Source organism: Platalea leucorodia (genome assembly GCF_965183815.1).
Source record: "Platalea leucorodia genome assembly, chromosome: 1".
Classification (NCBI taxonomy): Eukaryota; Metazoa; Chordata; class Aves; order Pelecaniformes; family Threskiornithidae; genus Platalea; species Platalea leucorodia.
The window spans coordinates 72,626,960-72,645,210 of record NC_138823.1 but is presented as its reverse complement, the minus strand read 5'-3'; the positions used below and the strand labels follow the sequence as shown (position 1 = coordinate 72,645,210).

The 18,251-nt window shown below is 37.7% G+C and overlaps 1 protein-coding gene across 2 annotated transcripts in view; it reads right to left on the bottom strand.

The window, feature by feature from the left end:
- The window catches only part of TMEM245 (transmembrane protein 245), a gene marked incomplete at its 5' end in the record, with an annotated part of 86,084 nt that overhangs the window by 28,851 nt on the left and 38,982 nt on the right, over window positions 1-18,251 (bottom strand). For both annotated transcript variants that reach the window (XM_082330234.1, XM_082330233.1), the window contains 5 exons: window positions 2,352-2,474; window positions 11,375-11,506; window positions 14,826-14,924; window positions 15,760-15,850; window positions 17,947-18,029. In XM_082330234.1, the coding sequence (XP_082186360.1) occupies window positions 2,352-2,474; window positions 11,375-11,506; window positions 14,826-14,924; window positions 15,760-15,850; window positions 17,947-18,029 (528 nt within the window). The remainder of the gene's footprint in view (window positions 1-2,351; window positions 2,475-11,374; window positions 11,507-14,825; window positions 14,925-15,759; window positions 15,851-17,946; window positions 18,030-18,251) is intronic.

Sequence of the window (18,251 nt, the reverse complement as noted above, 5' to 3'; positions counted from 1 at the left end):
AGAAGCAGTTATATTATTCCTACGTGGACTCCATGACAGTTCAGTTAAGTTATCCTAAAAAGTACTCTAAGGCTGAACTGAATTCTCACAACAACTAGCATTTTCATTTACTTATTGCCCCAAATAATGGACTGTATTAATCTTTATTTAGTGCAGGCTATTTACTGAATAGCCTAAATTTAAGTCCTTTCTCTTTCAGTCATAAGCTGTTAACAAACCCACACTAAACACTGTTAAAACAGGTTCTATTAATTTACCTTTCTGTGTTTTAAGAAAATCTGTTTAGTTTTTGTACCAAGAACCTTTGCAAAAGACTTTCATAAAGATGAGAAACCATGCCTCTGAATAGACACAACGGCCTATGAATGTACAGTGCAAACAAGACTAAGTTATAGCAGTCTCTGACAGCATTTAGCAGCATTAGTAACTACTCTTCAGGTAGACATACAAATTTTAAATGCCTTCAAAAGAGGTAGTTCATACAGTTACAAGAACATCAACACTTACACATGACATCTGTGCATAGAAATGGAGGCAAGCATATCCCTCTACACTGGCATATTTAAAGTACAGTTAACAGGACAAAGTTGTTCAGTGATTTTTTGCCTTATGTCTTAAAAGTTAAAGTATTTCTAATTTGTAAGTTCTGCTGTTCGCATTTCAAAGGCTACCATTATCAAGAATCTACAGTAAGAACCTATACATGTATTAAAACAGATCTTTCCTATACATATAAGATCACTAGGAGTGCAAAATGGAAGCTCATGGTCAAATCCAAGAAACCAAGAGTGCAGGACAGATGTGTTTTGGTGGGGAAAGCTTTACATGACCATTTTAAGTAACATGTTCAACCTACAACAGAAGTGGAGGGAACAGAGTAGCCTTTATGGCATCTAATCTTTAAAAGAATTCCAACACAGCAATATCCCAACTAGCTCTGCTAAACCAGCTCACTGCACAGTGTCTCAGCAAGTGGCAGGACTCTGCTGACAGACAAAAAGGCAGCATCATGAATCACAGCAACAGCACGTAATGAACTTGGTATAAGCCATCAGGCATCTAGAGCTAAATTTTGTGTCTGAGCAATGAGTGCATTGAAATAGTCTGCAATTATTATCCAAACTTGTCATTTTTAAGTGTACTAACTTCTCAGACACTGTTTTCAATGTGTCATCAAGGGTGAAGTTGTGAACTAAGGAAGAAAAGAAACGAAATATTCCTATACGATCTTTTCTTTACTAACTGAAAGATAACTAGAGAACAACAAAATTAAGTGTCAGTGATTTTCTTCAGTTCAAGACAGCCATTCCATTAAGTCTTATTGTGATCTGCTCATTTTCAAATATTGAAGAAAATCCATGCAGCTGCCTTGAAATGCTGTTAAACATTATTTCAATTTTGCAGCTTTGTTTACAGACTTCCCTCCTGAGCAAGCATCAATGAAGGCAATGAAGTTAAACTGGCAAAACACTTTGTTTTCTAACAAATGTTTTTGAATCCTGAACTAAAAACCAGGACATGGATTTCAGTCAAGCTTCCAAGATCAGTATTTGTTTAGTTAAAACAGGAAAAAGTCCCAGGCCAGTGTTTTAGGAGATTTTTATTTTTAAGTAACAGCTGTCACAGCAGCTGACAAGAAAGAAGTTACCTCTACCATTATAAATTACTCCACACAGCTGTGGCATTTAGAAACAAAAGACACTATAAACATCTAGCTCGCATAATACACCAAAAAGTAGTACATCCTTTAAAGATAATACCTTCAATAAAAAGGTTTCTGAGAATACTACTCAGCATGGGCAATAACATTAATAAGAATTAACTGTGTGTAGGAAGCATTCTGCAATTAAGAGCTCATAGAGGTTAAAAACAATGCAACAACCCCCTCCCACAGATTTGCTGAAGACACTTCATTAAAAAAGGGAATATAAGGTAATCCTTGTGAAATAACTACTTTTGCTGACATCTCCTTGTAACCATTTTTTCCCCTTTTCCGAGAGCACTGGCTTGTTTAAGGATATGCTTATGAGGACATGCCATAAGACTTCAGTAGTTATGCGGGATATCACAAGTTATAGCTCAGTATTTTCAAGGCCAGAAACAAGAGTTTTCCATGAATAGAATGTTAGGAAGACTGCCAGCTCCTTAATATGGAGGTTACACAAATCTTGCCCTTTGCCTAGAATGCCCAAACAAGAGATTTGGAAGTTGCAAAATCTTAAAGAATTTTGGTATTAGGTAAGGTTAGAAGACGTTTTCAATGCTTTAGGTTTGATTTTTCATTGTTACAACATGTGCAATCAGGTTCCTTCAGTAAAACGGACCACATAAACCTATGATATACTACTTACCACTGAAAGCACAAAGTTGAGAAGAGCTGTTCCACTATGGAAGAGGATTGTCACTAATGTTGTAACTGTAGTAAACAAGAGGCTCACATTGCGACTCATCACTATCCACAGAGACTCCAGGATCTGCAAAAGGAGGGGGAAGCGAAGACAAAGTCAAGCACCGGATGGTATTAGCTAGGACAGAGAACTGCTTACAGAGTGATTCATCTCCATCAAGCCATACAAAGAAGATATTTTTAAAAAAAATCATCTTCCTTCACTCCTAAATTACAGCAGATAGTATCAAGTGAAAATGTCTACTTTACCAAAGACAAGTTTCTAGGACAAGGTTTTAGAATTTTTCTCCCAATGCTCAAAGTTATTTCATTATGCAAAATTGCAAAAAATCTAGATGCAGTGACACTTGTTTATTGCGATTAACATCACCATCAGTTGAAAAAAGATCTTGTCTTGGGAGAGAAAAGTCATCTTTTCAAAAGCAGAAATGCTAAAACATGAAGAACAAGGAGTAACATCACAAGGTAGAAACAAATCTGAAGACAGCTTCAAATCAAATAATAGATTTACTACTTTAATAAATTTGTTTTTAAAATATTTTATGGTAATGAGATACATAATCTTTTTAAAGTCTGCAGACAACTACACAAGTTGTGATTTTGAGTAGGGATGCATCACTTAGTCAAGCAATTATGGAAAATAAATCAAACAATGCTAGACAATCTATTAAATTTTGTACCGGCTTGGGGAACTGACTGCTTATTAGTTACAGATAGTAAAGAGCAGTTTTGAGACATGCCTTTAAACACAGAATACCCACTACAGCCAAATAAGTTTATGTATGGATGCAGACACATCAATCTGAATAGAGCAGCAACTTCATGAGACATTAAGGACATAAAGGCATGGCACGGCATGGCACATGGCGGCATCCTAAACGCAATGCACAGTCATTTCATTACAAATATTTCATTCAGAAGGAATACAGAAAGAATGTATTAGCCAAAGTGATTCAAACATATAAAAGAAGCAAGGTTACAAACAAAAAGCCATACCTTCTTTCAGACTAACTAATATAACTGGAAAAACTGTGAAAGCTCTGACACAAAAGCCCTTCTCCAGGTTCAAAGATGTAAGTGAAGGCTTCAAAACTAGCAACAGTTACACTTGGTTTAATGAATAACTTAATCAATTAGACTGAATTAAAACTAAAAACAAAAAACCCAAATCCCAAAACAACAACAATAAAAAAGTAGTTGGCATTTGTAGAGCAGACAAAGGAGCGTGAGCCATGTGATCACCTCTCCTTTGGAAACGAGTGAAACATACAGAAGATAATTTATTAAGCATAAACTTGGGAGGAAATAAGTGCTGGGGGGGAAGTGACAAGGAATTATAAAACATAGTAAAACCGGAAAGATCTACTTAGTCCATGCTTCTTACTATTTAATGGGAATTACGAATTTTAAGGCTCATCTTTTGAACAGATTTTATTAGTCTCTCATAACCTCTTAACGAGGTTAGAAGTCAAGAAGACGTTCTGCTGAAAAATGTTCTCCCACTGCTAGCTGTCCCTTTCCTTCTTCTATGGATTAAGGATTCATTGTGGGGGTGCAGCAGCGGTATAAATTCATGCAGCCGCCAGGTAACTTATTAAATCTACATTACACTATGAGGACTGTAAACACAAAGGACACCGATTCTTGAGGGAACAGTCTGTAGCTAAAGCAGAGGCCTTTCAGTTAGTATTCAGTAAAAATAGGACTGCCATTGCTAATAACAGGCTGCAAGTTGTATGCTAACTGTGCAAGGCTCCAGTCCCAGATGTTTAAGCCTGTTACTAGAACCTGGCATGGGACCAGGAGCTTAGTGCCACAGGTCTCCTGTTATGATGTGGAGTTTAATCACAGAACAGCAGCAAAGGCCTTGAAAATAGGGACACAGGTTGAAAACAAAGGCCCCTGAAACACAAGCAGTTCGTTGAGGAAGAAGGCATTGAAGACACACAACCTTACGAGCTAGGAAAAGACTGCTTTTGCTTCAAGAAAATGCAGTAGCAACTAAGGAAGGGGGAAAAAAACCCAAACAGGCAAGCAACAGGATAAGGCACCTGCCAGGACCTGGAAAAGTAATGCTTCTCCAAGCATCACACAGCATATAGTCCAGGGCAGAGGTCATGGGGCAGGAGCTGTCCAGAAACAAAAACACCTTATAAAAGGACAAGGTCCTTAATTTGAGGGAAGATGATGTTCATTTCAGCTCCAGCTTTCCTTATTTAAGAGCTCTTGAGCCTGCTCACTTTGACTTCTGTGACTCAGACCATCAAGGATACTGGCTATTGGTGCCAACTACACAGCGTCACCACGACGGTATTCTATCCTCACAGCTCATGTAGGATATGACTGTTAAGGACTGACCACTTTGAATACATAATGATAACAATTAGTAGATTGTAAAACAAACCATTAGCAGATTGTAAAACAAACCATTAGCATGAAGTGTGTTGTTAATGAAAGTTGGTCTAGTAAAGTTTTGTTTTAAAGATTAAAACTAGCCTGATTGATCAGTCTTCTAAATGCTAATCACAGCGATCGTTCATTCCCTCCCTCGCACACCATCACTCGCAACACATCAGCTGAGCTGATATTGGTGAGCAGTTCACAAGGAGGGGGGCTTGGTCCATCTACTACAAGGGAGCGTACATCTGGTGGGGGCTGGGAAAGTTTCCTTCAAAATACTATGTTCCTCCAGTATAGGTTGTATTTGTTTAACACTTTCCCTAGATGCTTTAGCCTATGGAGCTGAAAACCGCAGTTAGTTTGAATGCAGTTATCAGGTGGTTCAATCAATATCGGGAATGGTTCTCCTAGAAGAACATCCTTGTTAGGTAAAGTCATTGATCAGAACTGTTGAACTAGTTATCACTAGCATTTGCTTTAGAGTAAGCACGGACAGTGCTTTTTTTTCAGCTTCAGTATGTCTTATGAAAGCAACTGCATCTTTTAGGACTTGTCTCTAGCTATAGAGTAAGTTCCTCTTTATGTATATGTACTATTAAAATTTCAAGACATGCGCTTTTCGTCGCTGCTTCTCATCACTAGGATGGGAAGACAGACATAGCAGACATTAATCATTCCTAAATACAGTATCAGAAAGTGCCGAAATACTTCACTAACAGTCACAAAATCAAAATACATGTACGTGCACCCGAGAGTTCATAATGCTGGTTGATTCCCAGAGCATACTGCAGTTGAGTTAATGAGCTCAGTTACTATGCATAAACAATTTCTAACACCTTGCCAGCTGAGACCAGTTCTCCAAAACACAACTAATTGTGAATATTCATGCAATAATGATACTTTTACTATTACTGTTATTAAATAACTGGAAAACACACATCTTTCCCCAAAATACTACTTTGTAAGTAGCCTGAAGAGATCTGTGTTGAAATGAGCTATGAAGGTGTACAGAATTCAAGACTCCCTTATGCATCGCACCATGATGTGTCACTGTCAGCATCGGTTGCTGTGCCCTTCCAATCTGTAACAGGCAAGAAATCAAAATTGCACTTAATGTTCTTAGCCATCTAAGGTGTCCTATTGGCCACTTAAACTGGCCAATACCTGAAAAGAAGGTTCAAAAGGCACTTGACCAAAACAAGTCATTTGCTGAGAACTCCATGTCAACAAACTTCTGGAAGTCAGGTAAATTCATGTACCTAATTTGATTATAGGTATCATTAACAGGTTTATAAAGGGAATAAAACTGGACACACAGAGGTATTAGAAAAAAACTTTGTCCTTCTGTATACTTTTCTTTTTTTTTTTTCCTGTTCAGAAAGATGTATCATCCTTACAACTCAAAAATGACAGCAACAGAACAAGTCAATAAACCTTTAAGGTAAAAGACAAGCAATGAACTTTATGAAGAATAGTACAGTATGCACAAGATCAAAGACTTCCTGCTCCCATTAAAAGCTGATTTCCAAATAAATGTTTACCCATAAAGTTCTGGGCTAACCCTTCAGGGCTCAACAGCTTATTTTTGAAAAAACATCTTTGCTTGACCTTTAAATGAAATGGAGACAAAACAGCAAGAGAAAAAGGACTATCCTCCATCATGGCTTTGACTTTCTGATTTGAGCAAAGAAATCAACTCCTCTAAAAGTATAGATCAGGTTGAATTCCACCTACCCTAAAATAAACAATACCCATCAGGAAGAAGAGAACACCAAACCTCTGAATGCTTACTTTACTATATATATAAAAAAAAAAAAATGCATGGTGGTTGAATTATTATTGAAGAATGGACTGTATTAGCTATGAATTTAGGAGAATACTTGAAGAAATTCTCAGGGCCAGAGAAAACATTAGGATATGTGGTATCTCAGTGAAATATTTGAGAAACTGACTTGATTTGGAACACACAGATCAGTCATGCTAAAGGCACGGGTAGAGAAACTTAACTGAGCTGAAGCTTGCTGTGTACATCTTAATGGAAGGTCTTCTGTCTTCCTGTCTGGGAAATCTCTGAATGAGATACTGGCTGCTGGTGGAATGATGAATATTCTTGTGCAAGAAGCAAAAAGATCAATTTAAGGAGACATTAGCAATGTCTCATATACCATCAAGGGAGTTCTGAGTGATCATTCACAGATTTAGCCATCAGCAATTTACTTTTTCAAGGTTTCAGGCCTTCAAGAAATGGAGGAAAAGGGTATGAGTGGAAAAGCAGGTGAGTGGGGAAGGAATGAGGCTTTTTTATTTTTCAGCAATCAAACCTTAACAGCCCAGCTATGTATTGCATATTTTATTCACCCGAAAAACTACCTTATAACAGAGCATGGGGTGCAAAATTCGAGGCATAAGTGAGGATCCACTCTAGTTCTTTCCCCAGACGAAGAACAGGATGAAATAAACCCCACTTCAGAAACACGTCACTGGATAAACTGGTTCATAACACTACTGCTTCTAAAGAATACAGGAAAAATCTGAAGATGAAAGGCAGCAGTGCTGCTAACACTAAAGCTTTAGAAAAAAGCAAACTGGTGATTTGGAAAAGCTTATCTTCATATTAAATCTTCAGGCAATTTACATGTTTATATAGTGAATTACTTTAAAATAATTAAGGTCTGTCTACATCAAACTAGAGCTAAGTGCTATAATGAACAGCACATTTTGAGGGGGATACAGAAGTCTTCTGTGCTTTATCTTGATACTCATAGTGAAAGTACTGAATTGATGCATATTGTTACAAATTAAATGAATGACAGTAATTCCGCAGCACAGCTATACCAGTGATTTAATTATATGCTTTCAATTCTAATATGAAAGTTTCTTCCACTATGGGAAAAGCCTGAAGGGAAACACTTGCACCTGTCGTCTTTTAACATTCTTCTTACAGCAAATGCTCCTTCTCTTACTAAAGAGGATGAACACTTCCTATGATTTCCATCAATGGAAAAGAGCTTATCTGCTTGTGATTACAGTATGACACTGTCAAACTGCTGTATTTTCAGAGAATACCGAGTCATCTGCACCCAAAGGGTGGTGGTAAATAGCTCTTTTTCAAACTGGCAACCCGTCACAAGCGGGGTCCCCCAGGGATCGATATTGGGCCCAACGCTATTCAATATCTTCATAAGCAATCTGGATAACGGGATCAAGTATAGCCTGATGAAGTTTGCAGATGACATCAAATTGAGTGGGGAAGTAGACAGTGGGGAAGGGAGAGCCACCCTGCAGGAAGATCTGGATAGGCTGGAAAAGTGGGCTAACAAGAACTTTATGAAGTTTAACTAGGACAAGTGTAAGGTCTTGCACCTGGGAAAACATAATCCAGGAGTGCAGCTCAGACTGGGACCCACCTGGCTGCAGAGCAGCTCCGTGGAAAGGGACCTGGGGGTCCTGGTGGACAGGAAGCTCAATATGAGTGAACAGTGTGCTGCTGTGGCCAAGAAGGCCAACAGGATGCTGGGTTGCATCAGCAATGGCATCACCACCAGGGATAAAGAAGTCATTATCCCACTCTACTCAGCACTTGTCAGGCCACACCTGGAATACTGTGTACAGTTCTGGTCCCCGTTATACAAAAAAGATGTGGACAGGCTGGAGGGGGTCCAGGGAAGGGCCACCAAGATGATCAAGGGTCTGGGAAGCCTGCCGTAGGGGGATAGGCTGAGAGAACTGGGCTTGTTCAGCCTTGAGAAAAGGAGGCTTAGAGGGGATCTCATCACCATGCACCAGTACTTAAAGGGTAGTTACAAAGAAGATGGTGACTCCCTTTTTACAAGGAGTCACATGGTGAGGACAAGGGGCAATGGGTACAAGTTACTCCCAGGCAGATTCCGACTGGACACGAGAGGTAAATTTTTCACAGTGAGAACAGTCAATCATTGGAATAATCTCCCCAGGGAAGTGGTTGACTCTGCTACACTGGACACTTTTGAGACTCAACTGGACAGGGTGCTGGGCCATCTCGTCTAGACTGTGCTCTTGCCTAGAAAGGTTGGACCAGATGATCCTTGAGGTCCCTTCCAACCTGGTATTTTATGATTCTATGATTCCGACATATTTCAGAAAGCCAAGGGGCTAGCAAGACAGTTATTCTATGGTAAACTCTAGCCTCAATATATGCATAAGTATTTATTATGTGCAAGTAGTGTACTCGTCTTTTCCAAAGGTGGAGGAAGTCTCACTATAGCTGCATATTTGCACACACTTCTTTACAGTTATCTCATTGTTTAAAAAAAAAAAAAAAAAAATTGTCAAAGCAGATTTGGGTCTGTACTGTGTCTTGCTATATTCTTAAGAATTGCAGGTTAGCGTTGATTTCAAGTGTCCAAATGCAGAAATATCTTACAGTCTGAATTATAGCTAACCTATTTAAACCCCTCCCAAAATCCCCCACCTTACACAACACAAAAAATTAAAAAAAAAAAAATCCTATCCAAAGTCCCACAAAACACAAAAAAGTAAACAAAGCCAAAAAAACCCAAACCAGAACACAAAATCCATCAAAAAGAAAAAAAAAAAAAAAAAAAAAAAAACCAAAAAAACAAGCCTCCTCAAAAGCACCCGCCTAATTTAAAATATTGATCCTTCCCAATTCAGTATGCCATTCTAATAACTCATTGTTCCTCTTCAAAATACCAAGATTTTTATTCTCTGATAAAAACATAAATCCCAAATACAGTAAGCTTCCATTGCATCCTAGGGTAGGTAAGCTACTTGCTTAGGAAAAGCAGACTTAAGTCAAAACTATTCTTATTTTCATTGTCTCCAAGTTTTAATGACCTAGACAGGCAGAGAAATCAGATTTTCATCAATTTTAATATGAAATATCAGTGTGAATAATATTTATGCAATGCATTGTGGATGAGCAAGCCAGCAAAGAAAATGCTGCCCAGTAAGGATGTGAAATCAGGATTTAGAGCTATATACTATGCTGACTGGTTTACAGTCTGTCATTAAGGACATGAGTGTGTGGAGAAAAAGGACAGGTGTTTCCCCACAGCGGATGAGTAATGATTTCATGGAAATAAACAGGAAAGCAAGCAACTGCTGGCTCTTTTTTTCCCTGAACTTCTAAACCAGATTTTAGAAGTAAAGCAAAGCATGCTAGCTAGATGAAAATTTTAATATTAATGTATTTCAGTCTTAAATATTTATTCTCTTTACACTATTTCCTGCATTATTGTAGCCTATTTAGATTACTGAAGTACACTTATCATCATGGTTTCCAACTACTGTGCAGCAATGTTGTAAATGACACAGCTAGCACCTATTGTGTACTTTCTTCTCCTTCTCTCCCTCTTGCCTAGAAGGAAACTCCATATTGATTTTAAATGAGGATGTGTTGTGCATTTTTATAACTCTGCCTCAAGCATGCATGGTCAACTTTGACAAAGAATTAAGCAAATTTCACTATTAACTGAAAAAAGGTTCACTACAATAAAAAGTTTCTCTCAACTTTTTCTTGACTCACATCTTCTTCTATGATAGAAACTGTAACCATTTGAGCAGCAGTTGAGGGAGGACAGAAAAAGCACACGTGTCCATCACTCTAAACCAAGAACTGCCTTGAGGCAAATACTAGATTAAATTGCATCCACAGAAATGTTATGTTGTGAGTTAGGTATAAATAATATTCTTCCAAAATGGATAAATAGTAACCTGAAGATACTTCTAGTTTATGACAACAGCTCAAGTCAGAGATGAATCATATCAGGGATTGACTCTGTATATTAATCATTTCAGACTTAACATCATTTTTTAGAGATACGTAGTTGCTTCAGTTTCAATTGCTTTCAATGTTTTTTCTTTTTCGTGTCATAAGGTGAAAGGTCCAGTGCATTAATTCAGGAATTTACACAGTGCAAAATATTAACTTCATTCTCCCCAGAACTTTCATAAAAGAAGAGAGAAATAAGCTGCTTTCAGCCCAATGAATAATAATTTGAGGAAAAAAGGTACAACTACAAAAAATTGTTTTCACAACCCCTTGGGTCAATAGTTTCCTCAATTATAACCTAAACAAATTGGTCTCTTTTTTAAAGGGAAAAGCCACTAATCCCACATTTGCCATACATTTTACGGAAAAGCAAGGCTGAAGCAAATTAATATTTAGTAAATACCACAATTTCTAGAACACACAGATGAAATAAGAAAAATTCCAAACAAATGACCTCCAAGAGTAGACTATATAATATGAAGCATTTAAAACCAGCTTGCAAGTGACACAGGTAATCCTACAGTAACAATCTCTCTCAGGAATAAGTCTCGCAAGCTAGTATTAATGAAGATGCTGAAAACAGGAGGGCTTTTTCATCACAACCAGTTATGTTTGTAGTATGGTTATATCCTAAGTAGGCTTACTTACAATTACCTAAGCAATTATGGTAACACTAACAGTGTTTCCATAATTTTCCATGTACTTAAATTCCATAACCTTAGTGGTAGCCCAAGGAAACATTATTATCAGTTAAAAATAAGACCAATTTGCTAATGAGGGCAAAAAATACATACCGAAAGAAATGTTTCAATGTTATCATGAACAAATGATGCAACATCTTGCCAGTCCAGAATATCACCAAGCCAGCTGTTTTGACGGTTTATGTGCCATTTGTGTCCTTTGTGTCTTCCAGAATGTGTTACATTCTTAAAAAGAGAGACAAAGACGTAAAGAAACCAGACATTTGAATAACTTACAGAAATGAGAAAGCCAAAGACTAATTTTTTTCTTAATGAGGAACAGATCCAACATGCACCCAAATACTTAGAGCTGCTTTAATTAGCATCCTCAAAAATACATGGAAGTACTCTGTTCACTGGAAAAATTAAAATCTGACAGAAAACTGCAGTTAATTATCCCATATAATTAACAGTTCTGTATATTGTACTGATTCACCTCAGTTAAACATTAGCTTTATTGCTTGACTGATACAATGGTATCTATCTTGCTCTGCATGAAAGCACATAAGAAAGAGGTAATGATTTCAGTTACTGCCTACATAGTTTACTGTTTGCAACATATAACTCTTCCCAGTACAATCAACAAAGGAAAATACAAGCAGAAACCAAAACAACTAGTTTTCTCACAATTAGTGTCTACTAATCCACTGGAAATGTTCAGTCATGCAAAAGCTAAAAGCTGAACTGGAAGCACGGAGGATTTCTTCTGACTACACAGCTTTGTAACTGCAACACAGCAAGACAACAGGAAACGGCCATAACCACAACCGCCAGTTCCTTCCGTGGCTTCACCCTAATGATGAAGTTGCCTATTGTCCAACTGAATCACACCTGATCACTGCCTAGCATGAGACTATTAGACTCAGTCTGGGACTGTGACAAGTGTTTCAGAGAAGGATGTCAAAATTCTATTGTAAGCAAGTCTAAGCAAACCCGTTGACTACAACAGATCTCATCCTAATCTTTAATAGCAAGAGACTTCTCAAGTTCTCAGCTCTGATATTTATGTAAGCGTTCCACTACTTCTGTTAGAATTTTCCAAAAACTTTTAACCTTACCAGCCTGCATTCAAAATGACAGTATCTTTTTTGGCATACATGGCAAGTAGTATTCCAAGTGAAGTCCCTGCACTGATTTATCTAAGAGCATTGCATTTTCTGCTTATTACTAATTCTCCCTAGATGCATTGTTACACTTTATGATGCACAATTAGCAACGTTCTTTAACAGTCCACAGCAACACAGAGATCTTTCTTCTGAGCTGGCAGTTTATTTAGAGCAGAAACATGAGTAGTCAAAAATCTCCCTCCAATAGCCCTTTCATATTTGTAAACTGTATCAAGAACCTATTTTCTGTTAATATAGGTCTATTTTCAAAGACAGCCCTTGCCATTAACTAGCAGAATTAAGTATCATTCGCAAATTTTGTAACAGTTATTCATACACATTTCAAGGTCATTGTTATTCAGCAACTACACTGTTGTAGCACCTAAGGCCTCAGGTAGTTATAAAGAACGGATTCAAAGAACTTGTCAACTGTTTCCTCTAAAACAAGGTCACTAGATCTTAAAAACAAAACCCCACACCTGAATGGACTAGAAAGAGGAGGTTCTTGTCCTTGAAAAAGACACCTTGATTGCAGAGTTATGCCATCATCTTCCAAGCAGTTTATTGTTCTGTTACTATTTTTCTTCGTTGGGTACATAGGCGCAATGGTAACTGTTCTATCACAATGTCTCTAGAACCTTTTAAAATATACACCATTTGCTACCTACTGTTCTTCTCAGAAAGTAGCAGTTAATGGTTGAATCCACATTTCGTCAGCAATTCTTCCTCAATTCTACAGCTTTCATGGAAGAGTATCACCTGAGCCTGGGTTCTTCAGGCACCTACAGACTAGAGCAACACTATCCACGCCTCAAAATGAAGTGTAATTATTATGCTCATACAACTGAAATAGTGGGGAGCTTGAAAGCTGTACTGAGAGAGTTAGGTATGGTACAGATGTCCTCCACACTGCACTATCATCTAGTTTACCAGTTTTCAGATATACTCAAGGACCACACAAGGCTATTGTAATATTACAGAAGGACATAGCCAGGTGGAAAGAACTCAGATGAGACATTTACGTGGACACGGAGTGCAACAGAAGGGGCAAGATTAGAAATAGACTCTGGAGGAGTTACCTGCAGCCCGCAGATAATTGGTTGCAGCCCAGCATGCCAATGGTAACATAGAGCGTCTAGTACGCAAACAGCAGCCAGGGGAACAGACTTCAAGATTGCGGGCAGCGAGCAGCAGTATGTTCCTGAAGCTCTTTCTGCCGTTTTGATTGCTAGGAAAGCTGTTTCTTACCCTACCAGAAGAGCATCTACAAGAAGGAAGCCTCGCAGTACTCCCTCAAATAGCAACTGCAGGAAAGAAATCACAAAACGCAACAAACACAGACGCAACCTGTGCTGCATACTGCAGCAACAAAGTACTGCTACAGCACATGTAGTGACACAGAGCCCTACTGAATGGTACAGTGCTACGGACCATCTGGCACGCAGGTTATATTACTATAAGCAACAGGTTTATCAGTATAACTGTATCAAAAGTAGGTGCTTTTCTTGGTCAAGCATTTAACACTGAATACTCCCAAGTGCTTAAGGCCAGCAAAATCTATTGTAGATACAGCTTTAATTTCTCACTGGTCCCATATTCCTCAACAGTGTTATCTCCACATGCTCTTCTATAGCATTATCTTCTCAGAAAAAGAAACTGATTCTTTCCCCTTCTATTCTGACTACTGTACTGAAACTCTTTACTTCTTTTGATACAGAGATCATCTTGGAACTTTAGAGTTACTTTAAAAACCACTGTAGAAAGGAAAGTGTTACTATACTATAATTGCAATTATTTAAATATATAGAAGTATTTCAGGGGTATGACTTTTGCATTTTGATATTTCGATCGCACCATGGCTAATGAATTGCTTTTTCCTTTAAAAGGCAAACAGCATTGGCAGCATGAAAATTATTTAAGTCTTAGGAACTTTTCAAGATTCAGTGTGCAGGACCCATTATAGGAAGGCTAGTACAGTTGGCAAAAATGCGTTGTAAGAAACTTAGTGAAAGGACAATTTCTTTCTCAGAATTTCAGATTAATAAAAGTTGCACAAATACCAGTTTCCTTTTCCCAACTCCTCAAGATCACAAATATTCAACAGAAAGCTCTAAACTATGAAATACTAAATATAAAAAGTGAGCAAAGCATAAATTAATGGCATACATAAAAAACACACATAACTACTCAGGTGAAGGACAAAGCCCTGGCTATACTCAAACTGTGCCTGCAGAATGATCTTACACAGTTGAAATTTTTACCAACTTTTTATTATTATGACCTTTACTCAGCATTCCAACTTTTTGCTAATCTCTTTCCCAGAAATGCATACTTAGCATAAATTATCTCAAAGCACTAAGTGACAGTTTATATAAATACCATTTAAATAAGTTACCCACCTTCACAAACCAAGAGTGATAAAGCCTGTCCCAGAGCTCTAGCACTTGTTTTTCAATCACAGCGGTGTTATTCACTTTTTCTCCTAAAATCTTATGGAGCTAAAACATATAGAAATCTTTTATTATACAGGGCAGAATGAAGGTGGCATCTACTGATGAACTCCAAGCTAGATGAATCACATAAGACTGTTAGTAAAGGCATGGCTCAAACCCAAATGATTAGAAAAGCTGAGTATCAGTATGGAATACACACTTCAGACAATATGGTTCACAACATTTTGTCTGTAAAAAAAAAAAAAAAAAAAAAACAAAAAAACCCCCAAAAAACCCACAACATTCTGCTGCACTAAGCTGAGGACTTCTTTCTGCACTGAAAAGCCAATGCTGTCTCTAAAATGCTTAATCCAAAATCCTTGGTCATCTTTAGAGTAAATATTTCAAATAATTTGAGATGTGTGCTAGGTATCAAAATGTATAATTAAGAATCTTGTCAGATTTTCCTGAGAAGTTAACTTAAATAAATAAATAAATAAATAAATAAATAATTTTTTTAAAAAAATCCAATCTACCACACCCAGCCCACATAGAAATTAGAATACTGGGGGGCAGGAGAGTCTACATTGTCTACAATTGGACAGCTAAAGCCAAATAAAAAAAACCTACTCATCTTTACTTAATGCATTTTCACTGGCAATCTTATTAAAATGGTGACAGATTTTTCAGCTCTTAAATATTCCTCTGAGCAGAAAAGACTACTGAAATCACTCCCACCCTTCGTTCAACTCACAAACTAGAGAGTGGAAAGAATAGATCTGTCAACAAAATGGTTAACCACACAGAAAAGAATCACTGACAAAAATCTTTTTATTTCTTTTTACTTTTATGAAATACAAGAAATGAAAACATTAAAAAAGGCGGGGGAGCTCACTCTTACCTTATGTGTAATCCATTCTCGGCCATATTGGTATACATTATTAGCTGCTGAATTGAGTGCCTTCTGAATAACCTGGGCTTCTGGGAGCCAGCTAGTTTTTTTTTAAAGAAGGAAAACAATGTTAACTGCTATGTATTTTACCCATTTCATTACACCCAAAACACATTACAAATTAACACTTTGAAACAACAGTTAAGGCTAAATAGATAGAAACTTACTACAACTAGAATATTTCCTTCTACATATCAAGGAACAGACTTGCTGTTAAGCAAAGCACAATTAAATCTAGGGTGCATCATTGCATTTGGAATTATCCAAGGTTCCCGAAACTTTAGTTAAATTGTTATCTCAACTTTTTCAAAAGAGATCTGCTCTTCAATCTGTATGCATGCTATTCCACTACATTCTTAGAAATTTTCCTAGTGTTCTAGTTTTCTGAAAATACTATATGAAGCAGTCTCGCCTAGCTGCAAAGACAACCTTCTGAATTACGAGTGGAACGTAAATCGTTAACGTAGTTTCCCTGAAAAAGCGACCAGATGAAGCAACAGGTTTGGGCACCAGTTATTTCTAAGTCCCCACCAAACCATCTGCTTATGAATTTCTTCAGGAAGTCATGTCACTTTCAAGCAATGGACCTACTGAGTTGCCAGCATTTCAGCACTTGTGAATACAGGGCACACATTCTCTGCTTTGACTTTCTTTCTATATCTTGATTCAATGGCACATGTTGGAGCCCTTCCAAAACAAGAAAGCATTCAGGAAATAAAACTGCTGCATTTGCTCACCTGACTTTAGATCAAACCCTTCAGAAATGTTCTGCATTGGACAGTTTCAAGACATTTCAGTCACCTACCTCTAAACATAATGTGAGCATCAAGCTCCGAAAGCTGTTGAAGTCTGATGGATTTGGCAAGTGGTATACTTACTCCTAATGAATTAAAAGATAGTGTTTTGGATGTTTCCAATTTGGATGCAAACACTGGAAGTAAAAATTTTAGCTAAAATTCTGCTAATTACTCAACTAGTACTCCAGTATTTTCATTATGTGAATAAGCTATTTTCATTTCATTTTCCGTAGTCCTACTTATTTCCATCTTACGGCAAAATGGAAAGGCCAAACAACACAAGAGATGCCATGAAGGAATAAACAAACACATTTTTAAGTGCTTTCTGTTCTCTTGATTGCGACTACTTAAGTATTGCTAAAGCACATATTCCTGTAGCATTTATTAACTATATCATTTTAGTTCTGTTTTTGAAAATTTCTGTCGCTCTTATAATACAGCATACACTTTCTTTCAATCCTGTTAAAAATAAAATGTCAACAGTTCTTGTCCAGGAGGCAATTCTTTTTGCCTGGTAAGTGCCTGGACTCACCTTTACTCAACGTCTGTTTAGCTGAAGCAGAACAAAAGCAAACTGGAACATCCCCTCCTCAAAATCACACTCTTCAGTCTTACCTATTCCCCCTCTGCTGTTCATGCAATCACTCCTTTGCTCACCAGTGTGCCCTTGTTTTTCTCTACATGCATTTCTCTCAAAATCTTCTCTCTCCCTTAATATTTGCCTCAGTGTTTTCTTTAATCATTACATAGACCATACTTTACAAAATTCCCACTGCGTACACTCTACACATCCACTCTGAATAGGAACAGCCCTTCCCAACCGATTCATACCAAACTCTCCCCATCCACCATTCTTTCCACCCTCAAACTCTTCTTCAGTTCACTCCAAAAACACTTCAACTCCTGTTCCCTCAAAGGCATTCTGCAGCCAGCTCTCCACATTGAAAAAATAATTCTGCTCTCATCTCACAACCTTCTACAGAGAGCATTCTTTGCTGTTACTTTTCTTTCGCAGGTAAAAGGGAAAAGAATATTGACCTCTTCATTCTCTGCACTGTGCAAGTTTTTCTCCAAAACTCTAACTAGAGAATTTTATAAAGCTGTCCTTCTCCACCGAAGTCCAACCAGCCCTCAAATGAGATACCACACTGACAGTCCTCCAGACTAATGCATAAACACTACTGCCGTCTGAGAGTTTAGCATTTACATCTGCCTGCAACAGTCGCTCCCATTTCTGTCCACCTAGGGGATTTTTTTTTTAAATTAAAAACTATGCGTAAGAGCACTTGGAAACTCATTCATCCACCCTATACTATTTGCTTAACTTAAGCATTCTTACTTTGCCCATTCTGGGTGACTGGCTACTGTCTCATTGATCAAGCTGCTTGTGACTTGAATCATGTGAACACTCTCTTGATGTACCTAAATTAAATATAGAGAGGAGAAATGTTAGTAATGCAAACTACAACTCTTCCTACATTCAGAGAGGCTTTGTCTAATTTTTTTTTGGGGGGGCGCAGAGGGGGGAGTGGGGCAAGGCACCAGTTTGTACATTTAAAGAAGAATTCTTCCAATGCAGACAACCCATTATGAAGAAGGAAGTGCCATTAACCCAATAAAGCAGTCAATACAATAATCATCAGT